The 16,012-nt window shown below is 34.4% G+C and overlaps 2 protein-coding genes across 2 annotated transcripts; both read left to right on the forward strand.

Moving 5' to 3' along the window:
- The first annotated feature begins 573 nt into the window (after positions 1 to 573).
- Positions 574 to 5,092, forward strand: LOC102579905 (uncharacterized). Its single transcript, XM_015315126.1, has 5 exons — positions 574 to 638; positions 1,437 to 2,538; positions 2,921 to 3,591; positions 3,764 to 4,534; positions 4,745 to 5,092. The coding sequence occupies exons 2-5, from the start codon at positions 1,460 to 1,462 to the stop codon at positions 4,990 to 4,992; spliced, it is 2,769 nt and encodes a 922-aa protein (XP_015170612.1). The 5' UTR covers positions 574 to 638; positions 1,437 to 1,459; the 3' UTR covers positions 4,993 to 5,092.
- Positions 5,093 to 6,787: 1,695 nt separating this feature from the next.
- Positions 6,788 to 14,408, forward strand: LOC102584998 (uncharacterized). Its single transcript, XM_006340119.2, has 15 exons — positions 6,788 to 6,904; positions 7,942 to 8,052; positions 8,158 to 8,269; positions 8,355 to 8,477; positions 9,508 to 9,612; positions 10,261 to 10,344; positions 10,482 to 10,597; positions 11,020 to 11,121; positions 11,239 to 11,352; positions 11,497 to 11,553; positions 12,727 to 12,793; positions 12,892 to 12,945; positions 13,128 to 13,202; positions 13,961 to 13,996; positions 14,083 to 14,408. Exons 2-15 carry the CDS (start codon positions 8,033 to 8,035, stop codon positions 14,179 to 14,181), a joined length of 1,164 nt encoding a protein of 387 aa, XP_006340181.1. The 5' UTR covers positions 6,788 to 6,904; positions 7,942 to 8,032; the 3' UTR covers positions 14,182 to 14,408.
- Positions 14,409 to 16,012: the final 1,604 nt, after the last annotated feature.

The following is a 16,012-nucleotide window of genomic DNA, read 5'->3' on the forward strand; positions in this document are numbered from 1 at the left end:
TTGGATAACGCCTCTCTAAGTGGTTTGGATAGGTAAAAATAATTTTGGACCTATAATTTTTAAATTTTAATTATTTTTAGTGATAAAAACCTAAATTTTAAACCAATCAACTTTATATCTTAGATCCACTTGTTCGTAATAGGGCACCCATCATCTTAAAATCCTGGATACGCCTCTGCATGGTGATACACTAATAATTCAGATAGTTAAATTATGAAACTCACGGAAAACTGATATTATAAGACTCTCTTAGGTACAAAGATTAGATTTGGAGTGTTGAAAACGCATTAGGAGGCCTTCTTATAAGGCTAAAAAACCGGACTTTTTAATTAATGAAATGAATTGAGTGATTGTATGTGTAAGAAAGCATATAGTATAATTATAATATTACCTTTAAACCGTTAACCCCATGTGATCTTGCCTCATTTCTCATGGCTTCCTTCAATTCCAACTTTATTACTTTTCACATATACTTTTAATAAATGTCCTATATATATATATACTATATAGTTTTTGCACAAGATCCATTGCTCTACAAATTCCAATACCAAAAAAAAAAAAAGTCATAACACTTTTTAGTAGTTCATTTTCAATCATAGAACAACCTTGTTTGATCAACTATTGACATATATTGTGTGGTAAGTGTTGTAGTTTTTGGTTAAATATCAATAAAGGCAGTTCCAGAATTTTAACTTAACGAGTTTCAAGATTCTGAGGTCTTTGAAAATATTGGTGTAGAATGTAACTTGTGTTCATATTACTTTTCGGAGGTTTTCACGTACATATTTATAGTCTTTGTTGAAAATAATGTGTTTTTTTTTCAATCATAAAACCTTTGTTTGAACTATTGACATATTGTTTGGTAAGTGTGTAGTTTTGGTTAAGTATCAATAGAGGAGTTCCAGAATTTTAACTTAACGAGTTCAAGATTCTTAGTTTTTCGAAAAGATTGGTGTAGAACTTATATTCATACTACTTTACGGAGTTTTTCACGTATATATTTATAGTCTATGTTGAAAAATAATGTGTTCTTATAATCATAGATTGAAATTGTGTGGTATAAATGTATAGTTTTTGTTAAGTATCAACAAAGGCAGTTCCAGAATTTTAACTTAACGAGTTTCAAAGATTTTGAGTTAGTCGAAAATATTGGTGTAAAGCTTATATGTATAGTACTTTTCATAGTACATATTTATGATTTATATGCTGAAAATAATGAGTTCTTTCAAGATTTGATCTTTACTTGATTGTTATATGTATCCCTTCGACAGAAAATTATACTGTTCAGACATAGTTAAAGCTATCTTTTATGTACATATATATATATAGCAGACATTGAACCCCCTTAGTGAAAATCTTGGCTATTTCGTTGTATTTGTAGTCTTTGAGTTTAAGAGATTGGTTTTCAATTTTAATTTTTTTTGACATTTTTGTAGGTGGATTTGGCTCCATATATGAGATGGGGTTAGCTAGAAATCCTAATATAAGAAGTGGAGATTCTTTAGAAGGAATGTTGAGTGACTATATGGGAGGAAAAGCAGCAAAAATGAGACCACAAAAAGGTTCTTCAACTAAAGTTGTGACAATATTAACTTGTTTACAGTTTTCTTTTGCTGTTTATGCAACATTTCTTCTGTATTACATGAGTCCATCAATAGATTTAAGTAGTAAACCAGATTTTACTTGGGCTACGCGTATCGCTCAGTCGTGGAAACACTTCATTATACCTCCACATGTTGTTAGTCATGTTGTTGAGTCAAAATCAGTTGTTGATGTTTGTGAACATGAGAAGATTGATTTTGAACAAAAGAAGTCTAATGATGCACTTATGATTAAGTTGAAGACAGAGTTGTATCAAGAATTGAGGGATTTTCAGAACAAGAATCTTGGTGGTACTGAGACACTTTCTGAGTTGATGTTAATGAAGTCTAAATGGGATTTACGCGGTCCAAACAAGCCGAAAATCACTGTGATATTGAATCATTTCAAGAGGAAAACACTGTGTTCTCAGATTGATTCTTTACTTGGACAAACACTTCAATTTCATCATGTTTGGGTTGTCGCGTTTGGAAGTCCTAATGAGGAATCACTCAAGAGGATTGTAGATAGTTACAATGACTCGCGTATAAGTTTTATAAGTTCATCTTATGATTTTAAGTACTATGGAAGGTTTCAAATGGCTTTGCAAACAGAAGCTGATCTTGTGTATATCGTAGACGATGACATGATCCCAGGGAAGAAGATGTTGCAGATTTTAGCACATGTTGCAGGAACAGACAAGTATATGAATTCTGTTTTGGGAAGTATTGGTAGGATTTTGCCTTTTAGACAGAAAGATTTCATTTTTCCGAGCTATAGGAAGTTTCGATCCAAGGAGGCAGGGCTTTATTTGCCTGATCCTGCTTATAATATCACTGTGGATAGAATTGTTCAAGCGGATTTCCTATCGAGTTCTTGGTTTCTTTCTGCTGAACTTGTCAAGACACTTTTCATCGAGACGCCCTTCACTTTCATGACAGGAGAAGACTTGCACTTAAGGTAATGCTTTCTACTTCAATTATGTTAGAAATGATCTATCTGTGTTAGTTCTTTTATTAGTTCTACTTCATGATACAAAAGTACAATACAATTTGCTTGTAGATAGATATAGTATGATCAGAGTGACATAATTTATAACACTCCTACTCGTCCTCATTGTGTCTCATGGATACCCCATGCTGACGTGACACATAAATTTTGGTAAATTGGAGTGTTCAACTGACACAGTGAAGACGAGTTGAGGTGTCTAGATATGCGTAATCACAGTTGGAATGTTTACTTGTCAGTTGAGGCCAAGTTTGAGTGTCTGTTTATGTATTACGCCTTGCAGTTACATGTTTGAAGTTTCTAAGAATTTTACTTTCGTGCGAAAAAAATGCAGCTATCAGCTTCAGAAGTACAGAAATGCTGGTTCATTTGTGCTACCAGTTGATCCAAATGACAAAGAAACATGGGGTGACAGTGAGCACAGACTTGCTTATGTATCCGAAACCACTGTTATATTCAAGGACACGGTTCAAGTCCGAGATGATCAGTGGTGGAAAGCACTCTCTACTGGTTACATAACGCAATGGGCAGCGATGAATCCTCAGAAGATTGATGTACTTTTCTACGCCCATTCTGTCGATGAAGTTAAAGCTCTCGCGCCTCTTCTTGAAAAGTTCAGGTCAACAGTTGGAAAAAAGGCCTACATTGTTGTCTCAGGAGGCAGTTTCTGCCCTTGTGAAGATGCTGCTGCAGCTTTGAAATGGCCTAAAATAGTATGCACAGAAAGGAGGTTCAAGATTATGGATTTAGGAGTTGGGGCTCTATCTGGGATATCAAATTCAGAAGTCCCCGTCGTTCAAGCAGTCTATGCCAGCATGAAAGGACTAATCAAGATTCACAACCCGAGCCTTGTGATCACAGTAGCTGATGCAGATTCTAATGTGATGAAAGCACTCAAGATGGCTGTAGAAACTAACACAAACAGTTCAAAATTGGTTCTTCTACCTAGATCATCTGTCACTAAGGTTCTTTGGATGGCTGATCTTCGTTCCACAGCATTGCCAAGTAAGATATCGATGAACCTTACACCTTACATTTCCCTTGTACCTCGATTTAACATATGATCTGTTATTATCTGTTGTTTCTAGTACTTCCGTCACCTCTAAGGTAGACTGGGTATGTGGCTGTTGTTATATTGTATCTATAGTCTGAACAATGCAATTTGTACTTGCTGCAGATTGGAACCGTATGACGCTTTCTATAAACATCATCACACAGAACAGAGTTAATTCACTAGCAAGGCTTCTCAAGGCGCTCAGTGACGCGTACTACATAGGTGATCAAGTTCCTATAACTTTCAACATGGATAGTAAGGTAGATGAGGCAACTATAAAGCTTGTTAACTCATTCAATTGGCCTCACGGAACCAAAACTCTTCGAAGAAGGATCATCCAAGGAGGCCTAATTCGAGCTGTTAGTGAGAGTTGGTACCCCTCATCGGATGATGATTTTGGTCTGTTACTCGAAGATGACATCGAAGTCTCCCCATACTATTACCTATGGATCAAATATGCTCTGTTGGCCTACCACTATGACCCTCAAATATCACTCCCTGAGCTCTCCTCCATCTCTCTTTACACGCCACGTTTGGTGGAAGTTGTTAAAGAAAGGCCTAAATGGAATGCAACTGACTTCTTCAAACACATTCATCCAAACACACCATACCTCCATCAGCTGCCTTGCAGTTGGGGCGCGGTGTTTTTCCCCAAGCAATGGAAGGAATTCTACGTCTACATGAACATGAGATTCACGGAAGATCCAAAGCAAAATCCAGTACAGATACCAAAATCAAGAACTAATGGATGGCAAGCTTCTTGGAAGAAGTTCTTGATAGACATGATGTACTTAAGAGGATACGTTAGCCTTTATCCGAACTTTCCAAATCAAATGAGCTTTTCAACAAACCATATGGAACCAGGAGCTCACATAGCAGCTAAGAACAATGTAGTTAAAACATAAACAAGGCAGATTTTGAGGTGCCATTGATCAAAGAAGACTTCAAGAACCACTTACCTAATGGGGAAAATGCCTCAAGCTTCGAAGTTACCTTCGTTGAATCTATTCAATCAACCTGTTTCATTAAAAGGCTTAAAGACAGCAGGAGCAAAACTCGGAACAGACGTACTACAATGCAGTCCAACGGAGATAGTATCCGTAGTTAAACATAACAAGGCAGATTTTGAGGTGCCATTGATCAAAGAAGACTTCAAGAACCACTTACCTAATGGGAAAATGCCTCAAGCTTCGAAGTTACCTTCGTTGAATCTATTCAATCAACCTGTTTCATTAAAAGGCTTAAAGACAGCAGGAGCAAAACTCGGAACAGACGTACTACAATGCAGTCCAACGGAGATAGTATCCGTTCACCACGATACAGGTTTACCATCACATTGTGCAAGATTCTGATTACAAATTACAATTCTTTTTATTTTCCATGTTACATTATTTTGTTGCAGCCAAAAGTGGCTTTCTGTATCCTCTTTGTTATCAATCAAACAAAAAATTCACTCACAAATTTTTAACATTGCCTTTTGAAGTTTGATCATTAATAGTTTTCATCTTCTTACAAATTTTTTTAGACTTCAAATCATACAGTTTGAGATTATCATGTCATTGCAACAAAATCTCATGTTTCAATCAACATGTCCTTGTAACTAAAACAACATCTCGGGTCGGGTCGGGTTGGGTTGGATTGGGTTGGGTCGGGCCTACAGACTAAATAGGTGAGTCCAACCCAAAATACTATTAGGTGAGAGAGCCCAATCGGCCCATAAATCTATTGATATTTGTCTTTTAACACCTAACCAACGCTCTGAATCACGGCCTCAAATATTGATCGATCTGCTCTGTTATCAAGTGTTATAAACTAAACATGCTTGAGAGTCCAAAACCAAATAATGAGTATTCTTTTTTCGGTACATAAACTCATTATTTTTTTCTTTTTAATCAACGAAAGACAATTGAAATACAACATACATTGTCAATGCATAAAAGTTAAACTAACATCCGAATCTAGTGAGTGAAAGAGTCCTACCAACTAACACCAACATGGAAACTTGGCAGTTAAAGTCTCAAAAAAAAAGTACAATGTTAAGCAGAGTGGGGCAGAACTCATATGACAATTTTATTTTATTATATTCAAAATAATCCAGAAATTGTGCTTTTGCTTTCAAAAAATATAGATGGTTTACCTAACATAAGTTAATTAAATGCATCTGTTATGGAAGATAGAACATGAAAGAAGCATGTTGGCAAATATAATAATGTCATCTCATGTTCATAAATAATGAGATCATTATCTTACTGGGTCGTATCTGTGTCGGATCTTTAAAAAATACACTATATCTAGAGAATTCGATACGTATTCATGACATTTTTAAAGACTTCGACCAACATAATTAAAAAAAACTTATAAAAAATAACACATAAAACACTCGCGAAATATAATAGCAGGCTCAACATAAAAAGATAAAAGAGTAAAATATTTTTAGCTCGATGTCTAATCTCATGTATACATTTTATTATAAAAGGGGGGAAATATATAAATATTGTCATGCAAAGTTGAATACATCCATATCTTATTCAACATTATTAATTTGACAAAATCAAGATTTTGATAGTTTCTCCCATGTTTATCAATTAAGCACTATAATATTGCATTAATATTTCAGTAGTAAATTTTATTAAACTATCCAAAGAAAAAGTCTCTCTCTATATATATTGAAGATCACTTTTTCTTATAGTGCTTGATTTTCGAGATATATCAAATAAATAGAGGTAACTTAATAAATTATACCTTATATTTACTCTCTTCGTTTCATAGATGACTCTATCTATCAAAAACAAATATTTCAATTTACTTGATAATTTAAAAAATCAAGAAAATTTTATTATATTTTTTTTCTTTTACCATTAGTACTAAATAACCTCATAAAATACTATTATTAATAAGTTTTTAAATTAATAAAAATACATCTCTAATAGTAAAAGTTTTCTTAAAAGTTATATCAACTCAAAATGAGTGGAATAATATGAAATGAAACGAAAGGAGACATTTATATTTTGAAACGACGTGAAATGAGTTAAAATAAAATTTATTTTGAGACGGAGAGAATAATTCACAAAGGATAATATAGTAAATTAGAAAAAAGACAAATTTTCATATTTTTTTTCTGTTTCATAATTTCAAAGCAAAACACATATTTTATTTTATTTTCAAAAATTTGTAACATTTCTTCCCCAATAAATCGAAAACCTTGAACCCGATCTCTTAGGAAGATCTATCTTTCTTCTTCGTGAAAACCCATCGGCAGAACCTGTAAATCTCTCAAACCCTAGTTTTATTTTTCTCATTTACGATATTTTTAATGCCCATTTATTTGATTTTATTGGGTTTTAACAGTTAAATTTGAAGATTTAAAAAAAAATAATCAAATGGCTGATCGTAGAAATGGAGATTAGGGTGTTTTTGGTAACGAAAAGGGTTTAATTAAGAATTTTATTTACATTTTTTGAGAGTTTTTTTCTATGTCAAGAATGGATTTTTCAGTTTTCACATTGAATGTCAGCAGTATTATTGATAGTTTAGTCTTAATTTGATTCATTTTGTTTTAATATTTATAGGAGAGTAAAGGTTTTTTTTTTAAAAAAATATACATATTTGTAATTTTGATGTTGGAGGTTTATGGTTGAGATCAGTAAGCAAGATTTGTGAACCCCATTTTTAAGGAAATTGTAAAAATGGTAACTTTGTATTTGTTTTACACACTTGTTTTTTTTTTATGTGTTTTACTTGAGCTGAGGGTCTATCGGAAATAGTCTTTGTACCTTCACGAGTTAGGGGTAAGGTTGTGTACACATGGGAGGGTCCTTCCAGACCCCATTTGTGTGATTACACTGGGTATGTTGTTGTTGTTGTGTAAAAATTGTAACTTTAAAGTTACATACATAAAGGTTTTTGTTTTCATGTTGTTGAAGTTTCAGCAGAAACATGACTTGCTTATGAAAGGAAATATGTCTTTATTGTAAAACTTTTATCCAGCCAGAGTATAAGGATCGTTAGCTGGTTTTGTTTGGAGTCTTTAGTTAGTAAATTGAATTGGGAGATTGAGTTTTTGGGAGAATGGTTGTCCAAATTTTTTTTCCCCAGTGTGCTGTATAGTTATGGATCATATGTGCTATTAGATTCCACATTTTTTTAATAGAACTTTTTGCCAAGACATTACTAGCGATTGATCACAATGTCAGGTTAAAAGATTAGGTGACATCATTTAGGTGTTGGGTGTGACTTTTTTCTTTTGAGTGATTGTGATGTGTGACTTATTGTCCCATGACTAATAGGATTTAAACTTTCAGGCATGTCAATTTGCTCTCTGAAACTGGAGGATGCTCAAGGAATTGGTTTCTGCCTAGTGTGTGTCCTTTGAGTTGAGCAACTTTTGTGAAAATGGGAACCCCTTACCGCAGGTTTGTAGGCAATATTTGCATGTCTCTCTAATGAATTTCAAGTTGAGCTTATCGTTGACACATTTAGCTTAAATCACCTTCTTTCTGTTATTCCTATTGATGCAGTGGGGCTTTCAAAAGATCAAATGATAGTACTAGACTTGTTATAACCACTATCATGGGAATGGTGTTTGGATACTTTGTTGGGATTTCTTTTCCATCTGTTTCTCTAACTAAGGTATGTTAGTGCAATGCCTGCATGGTTCTTGTGGTATAAACCAATTCATTTTTTTCGTTCATTACAATCTTCGGGTCATTTGCAGATTAATTTACCTTCAAGCCTAATATCAACTCTCGATTATGCCTTCAATGATGATCATAGACGTGCTATAGAGCGTACTTTCCCGGAGAATCTTGGTTCTGGTAGTACTCCTTTAACACCAAAGGTATTTATTTCATTGTTGATTGATGGAATATCATTACAAGTTATAATGACTATATTTTGTATGGTGAAATAGCTTTAGGGACTCCATGTGGGAGGAAATAACATTTAACTCCATTTTGTGGTTGGAGGGTGAGGATGGGGGTAATTTTAGCTATTTCTGAGTTGTGTTGTGGCATATACAGTTGTTTTAGCTACCGAAACCAATAAAAGGTATAAGACAAATGCCCTGGCCAATTTCATTATTTTTTAGTGTACTGGTAGCATTATGTTGGAGAAACAGTTACTATGAAACTGAAGGCCCTTTGTCCCTGTTGCATATAATTTCCTGTATTTGTAATATATCTCTCATATACAATCTCAAAAAAAAAAAAATCTCTCATATAAAGACAATTTAGTGTGTTGTTCTGTTCTTTTCATTCCAGTCCTGTTATTTGCTAAGTATCATTTTGAATATTCAAAGATGGAATACACATTTTCTTGGTCCACACGAAGTTGAGCAAAGAACTGTTTGGGTTTATGAGACTTGGTCTAGTCTGAGCCAGAACTGAATAGAACTAAATACCAGTAATCTCTCCCCCACCTACAGTCATATCTACCATTATAACATATAGAATTAAGGTGGTTTCTTTTGTAAAACATTCTCAAAGGAAATTGCTTTTTATTGGGAAACATTTTGTCTTATCAAATGTCAGCCTAGTTTCCAAAACTTAATTATGTCATGGAAATTTGGATTGAGGGAGTAGTAGCATAAAATTAGCTAGAAACATTGAGTATTACTGGGTCAATGGTGCATTGTTATGGTAGTATGTGTGGTTCATATCTGAAGCCGCCAAACTTTTCTGTGTTTGTGACAAGCTTTACTAATTTCCTGTAGAATAATGAGAAGTTTGGAGACATAAATGCTTAGTACATGATTATTTTGCATTGGGAGATGGCGTAGGATATTTATTCTAACTGCCATGGTTGATTTGGGATCTGGAGCACCTAGACATGTGTTCTGAAATATTGATGGGTTGCTTTCCTTTTTGCAGATATATGTCCCATCAAATCCTCGCGGCGCGGAGTCATTGCCACCAGGGATTGTGGTCTCAGAATCAGATTTTTATTTGCGAAGGTTGTGGGGTGAACCAAGTGAGGTATGGATCAAATATCATATTGTTTAACCTGATTTAACAAAAAAGAAAAGAATGTGTGGTAGTTGAATAGATTATGAAACCTTTTACTGTGTCTGCTTAAGAGAAAGAATCTGCAACTGTCTTGCTCTTCATGAGCTGTTCTAGTAATCATATCATTGCCCTTCATGGCACAAACTTTATGTTAGATGCTTTAATGTTTGCAATGGTGCTTTTTAGTCAGTTTTGGTTTCTTATTTGCTATGTTGCTCGGACTCTTCAAAAATGTCAAGGGTGCGTGTCGGATTCGCCAAAACTGATGTATTGTTGGAGAATCCGACACGGGTGCGGCATCGAAAGTGAAGAGTCCGCGCAACTTAGCTTATTTGTGCTCCTTAAAAAACGAGCAGTTGGATACTGAACATGAGGAGTATACATGCATTTTAGAACTGGCGTTCAACTTTATGTACTATGGCCTGTTCTGACCTGAGGTGTCTTAGTGTCAACTTTTTGACGTACATTAGTAGAACTTCTGTCAGTTTCTGGCCAATCATTATCGGATTGGACTAGAACGTAGGGTGAGAAGGGACTGTGTTCAATATTGAAAATTGTCTTTTTTTAGTTGGTGCTTCTTCTGGCTATGGTTTTGTTGAAAAATTGTGGTATTTTCAGGATCTGACAAAAAAGCCCAAGTACTTGGTTACATTTACGGTTGGTTTGGATCAGAAGTACAACATTGACGCAGCGGTTAAAAAGGTGACAGCAATGAAGCAATTCTACCGAATAAATATTATATTGATATTATGGAGCTTAGTGTTTATTTCTCTTTTCTCTTGACAGTTGACGTTGTATTCCATATACTGAGTCTTATATTTTATATATACATGGATTAGTTTTCAGAGGATTTCCAAATTTTGCTTTTCCATTATGATGGTCGAACAACCGAGTGGGATCAATTTGAATGGTCCAAGCGTGCAGTTCACATCAGTGTTAAGAAGCAGACAAAATGGTAAGACTTTGAGTTTAGTTATTTTTGTATTCCAACTCTTCTGTTTTTTATTCAAGATTTCAAGAATAATGTGCGATAGTGAACTCTTACTAATTCAGGAAGTCCCTTTTTATTAGCGTGTTTGGCTCCATGTATAGGAACATGTAAAATGACAAGAATGTTGTTGTTTGCATACGATAATTAATCCTCTTGATTCTTTATATACACTGATAGTGTGAAACCATTTTCACTATCAGGCCACAAAAAATAAATACATGTAATTGTGCATAAAAAGTGGTCTTCATAACCTGAAAAGTAAGACAGGCTACATGTTAGAACAGGTTAAAATATATTGACAGTGTAGAAGTTTTTAATTTTGTTAGTGTATACAAGTTAAATCCAATCCCTTTGTATCCATAATTTGTTATTACTTTCTATGACAGGTGGTATGCAAAGAGGTTTCTCCATCCAGATGTTGTAGCTGCCTATGATTACATATTTATATGGGATGAAGATCTTGGAGTTGAGCACTTCAATGCAGAGAAGTAGGTGTCTTTCTGTTGTTCTGTCACATGATTTCTCATTCTTTTCAATCAGAAAAAAAAGTATTTGGTGTTTTTATAATCTTCTTCCATATGAATATCGTCACCTGAATATGGCAGATATATGCAACTAGTTAAGAAACATGGTCTAGACATCTCTCAGCCTGGTCTTGAACCCAACAATGGACTCACATGGCAGATGACTAAGAGGAGGGGTGACAGAGAAGTTCACAAGTATGTTCATTGTGTATTTGTGTTTAAGCCCCCACCAAAAAATAAACATACACACACGGGAGAGCTTCTCTTCATCTTTGATAATATTCGTCCCTAATTTGGATGGAACCACTCTGAAAGTTAACATGTGTTGGTGGTAAACAGGGATACAGAAGAGAAACCAGGCTGGTGCAGTGATCCACATTTGCCTCCTTGTGCAGCGTACTCCCTCCCTCCCTCTCTCTCTATCTATCTCTATCTAATGTATGCAAACCGCTGGGTACAATTTGGCCTGTCTACCCCTCAATTGTGTGCTCATAACATTATTAGCTTGGTTTTGCTCTTTTCTGAAAATATGCACATACTAAAATAGATTAATGTTCAGCAATATTGATCTAAATCAGAACTCAAGTAATATACCTATATTATCTTTCTTTTGAGATGGTATGTAACTTTAAGACTAAACATGTGCTTTAGTGAGTTTCACTTCCATCATTAGTATTACTAAGCACGTATTTCTTAGCTTCTCTCCGGTCCAGCTAGTCTTAGCAACATCATTAAAGTGGAACTTGTTTAGTGCATCTTCAACTAGAGTGAGCTTAACTATTTACTTGCCTAAATCACAATGAATTATTTGACCTTTTACATGAAGCCAAGAGCAAAAAGACGGTCTTGAACCCCCAACCTCAGCTTTGGTAAGGCTATGCACTTCCATCAAGCTATATTTCCTCCAGCTAAGGTAGTAATGAAGCACTATTGAGCATTTTTCACATGGTTAAGATATGTTATCCTGACAGGCAATGATATGCAACTTTGTGCTTCATCAAGCAAGAGTAGATCTAATAGCAGACTGATGTATCCCTCTTTTTAAAAAAAATGCTGACTGACGTGTCTAGTCTTGTGTTGGGTATTTAATCCGCTAGTATTTTAAGTTGCATCTGGATTTTATGCTCTAGTCCTATCATTTTGTCATTCCTCTTTTTGTTGTGGGGATGGAGGGGCAGGGTCCAAGATTTTATATTGTTTGGTTATTATTGGACTAGCTCTTCTTTAGTCTTAAGACTGCATAAGTCATTTTTACTCTTTTTATGTTATTCTAGAAAGAAATTTTCACTTTACGAGTAGAACAGCATGCCATTGGCTGTATCTTTTTTTATGTGTTTCACAAGATGTTAGATTGAAATTTAGATAAGATTTTTTCCTGAGTATGACTAGACAACCTAATTCTGCTGTGTAGCACTGAGATATACAATATGATCTAATCGAGTTGCATGTAGAATTTTTCCTTTTTGAAAATTGATTAAACAAGACTCATCAGCAACAGAATATTCCAATGCCTTTTATTATTATCGTGCAACTTATAGTTAATATCTTGGTCTATCTTTTTATATACAGTTTTGTGGAAATAATGGCTCCTGTATTCTCTCGAGAAGCTTGGCGATGTGTTTGGCATTTGATTCAGGTAGTTCCTACACTTGGTATCACTTCCATCTCCTCAACAGTGTCCATTTCTATAACGTTACACTGATGCTTGTACTTTGACTTGATTTTTGGTTATAGAATGATTTGGTGCATGGATGGGGATTGGATTTTGCACTAAGAAGATGTGTAGAGGTTAGTAGTTCTCCTCCCATGGTAAAATTGTAAAAGAGGGAGAGCTGAACCTGGAGAACATTGATAACACCGGAGACATGGAAATTAATAGTCTTCTTCACTCTTTTATGAGTCTTTTACTGATCTAAAGTATGGTGGACTCTTTGATATAATCTTAATGTTAATCTCTTGCTTTGGCGCAGCCTGCTCATGAAAAAATTGGTGTGGTAGATTCACAGTGGATTGTGCATCAAGTTATTCCTTCTCTTGGGAATCAGGTTAGTCAATTGAAACTTCAAGGAACCTATGGCAGTTACTAGAATACAGATTAATAGTTTGTCAATTACATTTCCGTAATTTAAGCAACTAGTATCATCCTGTCCAAGTTGATTATGAACTAAAGTTTTGTGAATTCAAATTTTCTCTAGCTCTTTGAAAGGATGATATCTGTATGACTGCATTTATCTTTCTGACCAGTTCCCTTCTCTGATTACCGAGGCTTCAATCACTTGCCGCCCCCTCTAATAGGAATAACCATCCTAAGCATTCACCTTTCTGAGTCCTTGAGATAATGCAGATTGAAGTCCAGTGTTCATTAGCAATAATAGCAGTCGAATTCAAACGAATAAAGCCAAAAACCTTATCCCACTTCTTTTTTCCTTTGACAAGTAAAATTTGAAAACCATTTCATTTTGATCCCTTACTACTTGTTAGTCCTATACATAGGCTAAAAGATATATCATCGTCACTTCTGCTTTAAATTTGATAAATATTGCTTCTTGTCTTTCTGGCGGAAGATGACTTAGGGGCTAACTGAGAGAAAGAATGCTGCTTTTGGTACGAGTTTAATCCTATATGTAACTAGAGCTTGAAGCTCCCGCTAGGTTATTTCTTGAGTTGTATACTTATATTTGCTATTTCTTTGTTATGATTACACGTAGTTCTCGTTTCTTTGGTAACGTGACTGGCATATACTCATTTGTATTTGCTGTACCTGCTTCATTTTTTACACTGTTCTCGTCTTCTTGGATCACAGGGTCAGCCTGAGAATGGCAAAGCTCCGTGGGAAGGGGTAAGCATATCGATTCCTTCACTCCAATTTTATTTTAAATATGATATTCATTTGCCTCCAGTTAGTGAATTGCTTTCTCTTTCTAGGTAAGAGAGAGATGTAGAAACGAATGGGCAATGTTCCAAGATCGTTTATCGAATGCAGATAAAGCGTATTTTGCCCAGCATGGAAAAACTCGAGTATAACACTCTCCAAAACGTCTTGTACATTGCTTCTTTCGCTTATTTTCTCTCCTTTTTTTTTCGGTTTCTAGGTGGTGTTGCCTATTCTTTTTTCTGAGTATCTGTTCTTTTTATGATCTTTTCATTTCAATATTAGTGTAGTGAAATTCTATGTAGCTAGTGAATGCTAAAACCATTAGATATTGGAAGTTTTCTGGTGCATATAGATGATACACAAGGTTTATAGTCAATGTTTTTTCTGCATTTAATTCTTGTTTTTGGAATAATCGAGAAATCTCTGAGGGCCAGTAGTAGACGGTTTGAAACTCGATGGATAATGAGCACGTTTCTTTATCCTTTTCCACTTAAATACAAGGCTTTTGTGGCCATTTCATTGGCCCTTTTGAATTCTAGCTTCTCCTTCAATCCATCGCCGTCAATTCCATGTACAAGTGTCTAGAGTTTAACTGAATCCCCTTCGTTGAGAAATAATTAACACATAAAGGGTTTAAAAAATTGTTTATTTTTAATTAGCACATGTTGATGGTGGGAGGTGTCAGGTATTTTGCGAAATTAGTCGAGTGCGCGAAAGTTGGTCCGGAAACTACGGTCATTAAAAAAAGTCATTTATTTTTAGACTATGATTCCCATTAACGTAAGAAATGCTTCTAGTTTTATGATAAAAGGAGGTAATTTCCATGTGTAACATTTCAAAATATGTTCTAATTTCCTGGTTTCACCACTATCATTGACATATCGTAATGAGGGAGAGATAAAACGGAGTTCTTCACAAATTCTCATAAATATTCTATAGTTAAATTGAGTCTACTTAACCTCAGAAGCTAATTCACGGATGTCTACCTAACACATGGCCAAATCATACACTAATCTTTGCATTATGTTGGACCTCGAACAAAAAATATTTTAGTTATATTAGTCTAAACTATGAAAAATTAAAGAAATGGTTAAGTAATAAATATTCTTTAATTAAAGAAATTGACAGCTTAATATACTAATTCTAGAAGTTAGAAAGCATGATTAAAATTATTAAGACAATAATTATGGACGTAAATCAATCACATCAACAGAGTATACAAGTTGTACTTCTTTTATATTAAGATCTTACTTAATATTTTTAGTTGGACGGAATAAAAATAATAATTCACACACCTTTCGTAACCATATGTAGTTATCGTGGATATATACTCAATATATAAATATGTGTATAATAACTAATAAGTGTATAATCAATATATAATGTATAAACGTGTAGGTATAACTTTTCTTGTTTTATTATTATCATGTAGCATTTTTCCAAATTTAATTAGTGGAGTAACAACAATAACAACAAGTCAAATGTAATTCTATAGGTAGGGTTTGGTAAGTCGGAAGGGTGGTATGTATGCAGCCTAACTCATACAAAGGTTATTTCCGACAGACCTTTGGCTCAAAAAGACACGTAAAAAGAATATTTTTTTTCTTTTTTTGCTAATGAGCTTTAGTTTTAGATAGGAGTAATAAACGGGCAAGTCAGATTGAATATAAGTAAATCGAAAACGAGTTAAACAAAAACAGATAAAATATCCGACCCGCCCATGGTTGGATATTTGTCATATTTGGAGTAAAATTAAAGTCTTATTATTCTCACCAAACACATTGTGTTGGCAGGTACGTTGTCACATATTATTGAAATGTTCATTTCACCTTTCTGGCTTCTAAATTCAGACTTATTTATTTATTTCCTAATTAGGTGAGCCAACAATTTTTTAAAAATAAAATATCACTCACTCTCTCAGTGTAATTATAAAAAGGAAAAAATAATTAAGGGTTATTTAATTTTGGACCAATTAAACTT

The sequence above is a fragment of the Solanum tuberosum genome, unplaced genomic scaffold (assembly GCF_000226075.1).
Source record: "Solanum tuberosum cultivar DM 1-3 516 R44 unplaced genomic scaffold, SolTub_3.0 scf00017, whole genome shotgun sequence".
In the NCBI taxonomy this organism is placed as follows: Eukaryota; Viridiplantae; Streptophyta; class Magnoliopsida; order Solanales; family Solanaceae; genus Solanum; species Solanum tuberosum.

Bases quoted from the DNA above. Each gene is read 5' to 3' on its own strand.
- LOC102584998 (XM_006340119.2), top strand. From the start codon at position 8,033: ATGGGAACCCCTTACCGCAG. The intron at 10,598-11,019 runs GTAAGACTTTGA...TTTCTATGACAG, and splicing joins GTTAAGAAGCAGACAAAATG to GTGGTATGCAAAGAGGTTTC. The intron at 11,122-11,238 runs GTAGGTGTCTTT...TGAATATGGCAG, and splicing joins GAGCACTTCAATGCAGAGAA to ATATATGCAACTAGTTAAGA.
- LOC102579905 (XM_015315126.1), top strand. From the start codon at position 1,460: ATGGGGTTAGCTAGAAATCCTAATATAAGAAGTGGAGATTCTTTAGAA. The intron at 3,592-3,763 runs GTAAGATATCGA...TACTTGCTGCAG, and splicing joins TCGTTCCACAGCATTGCCAA to ATTGGAACCGTATGACGCTT. The intron at 4,535-4,744 runs TTAAAACATAAA...TAGTATCCGTAG, and splicing joins AGCAGCTAAGAACAATGTAG to TTAAACATAACAAGGCAGAT.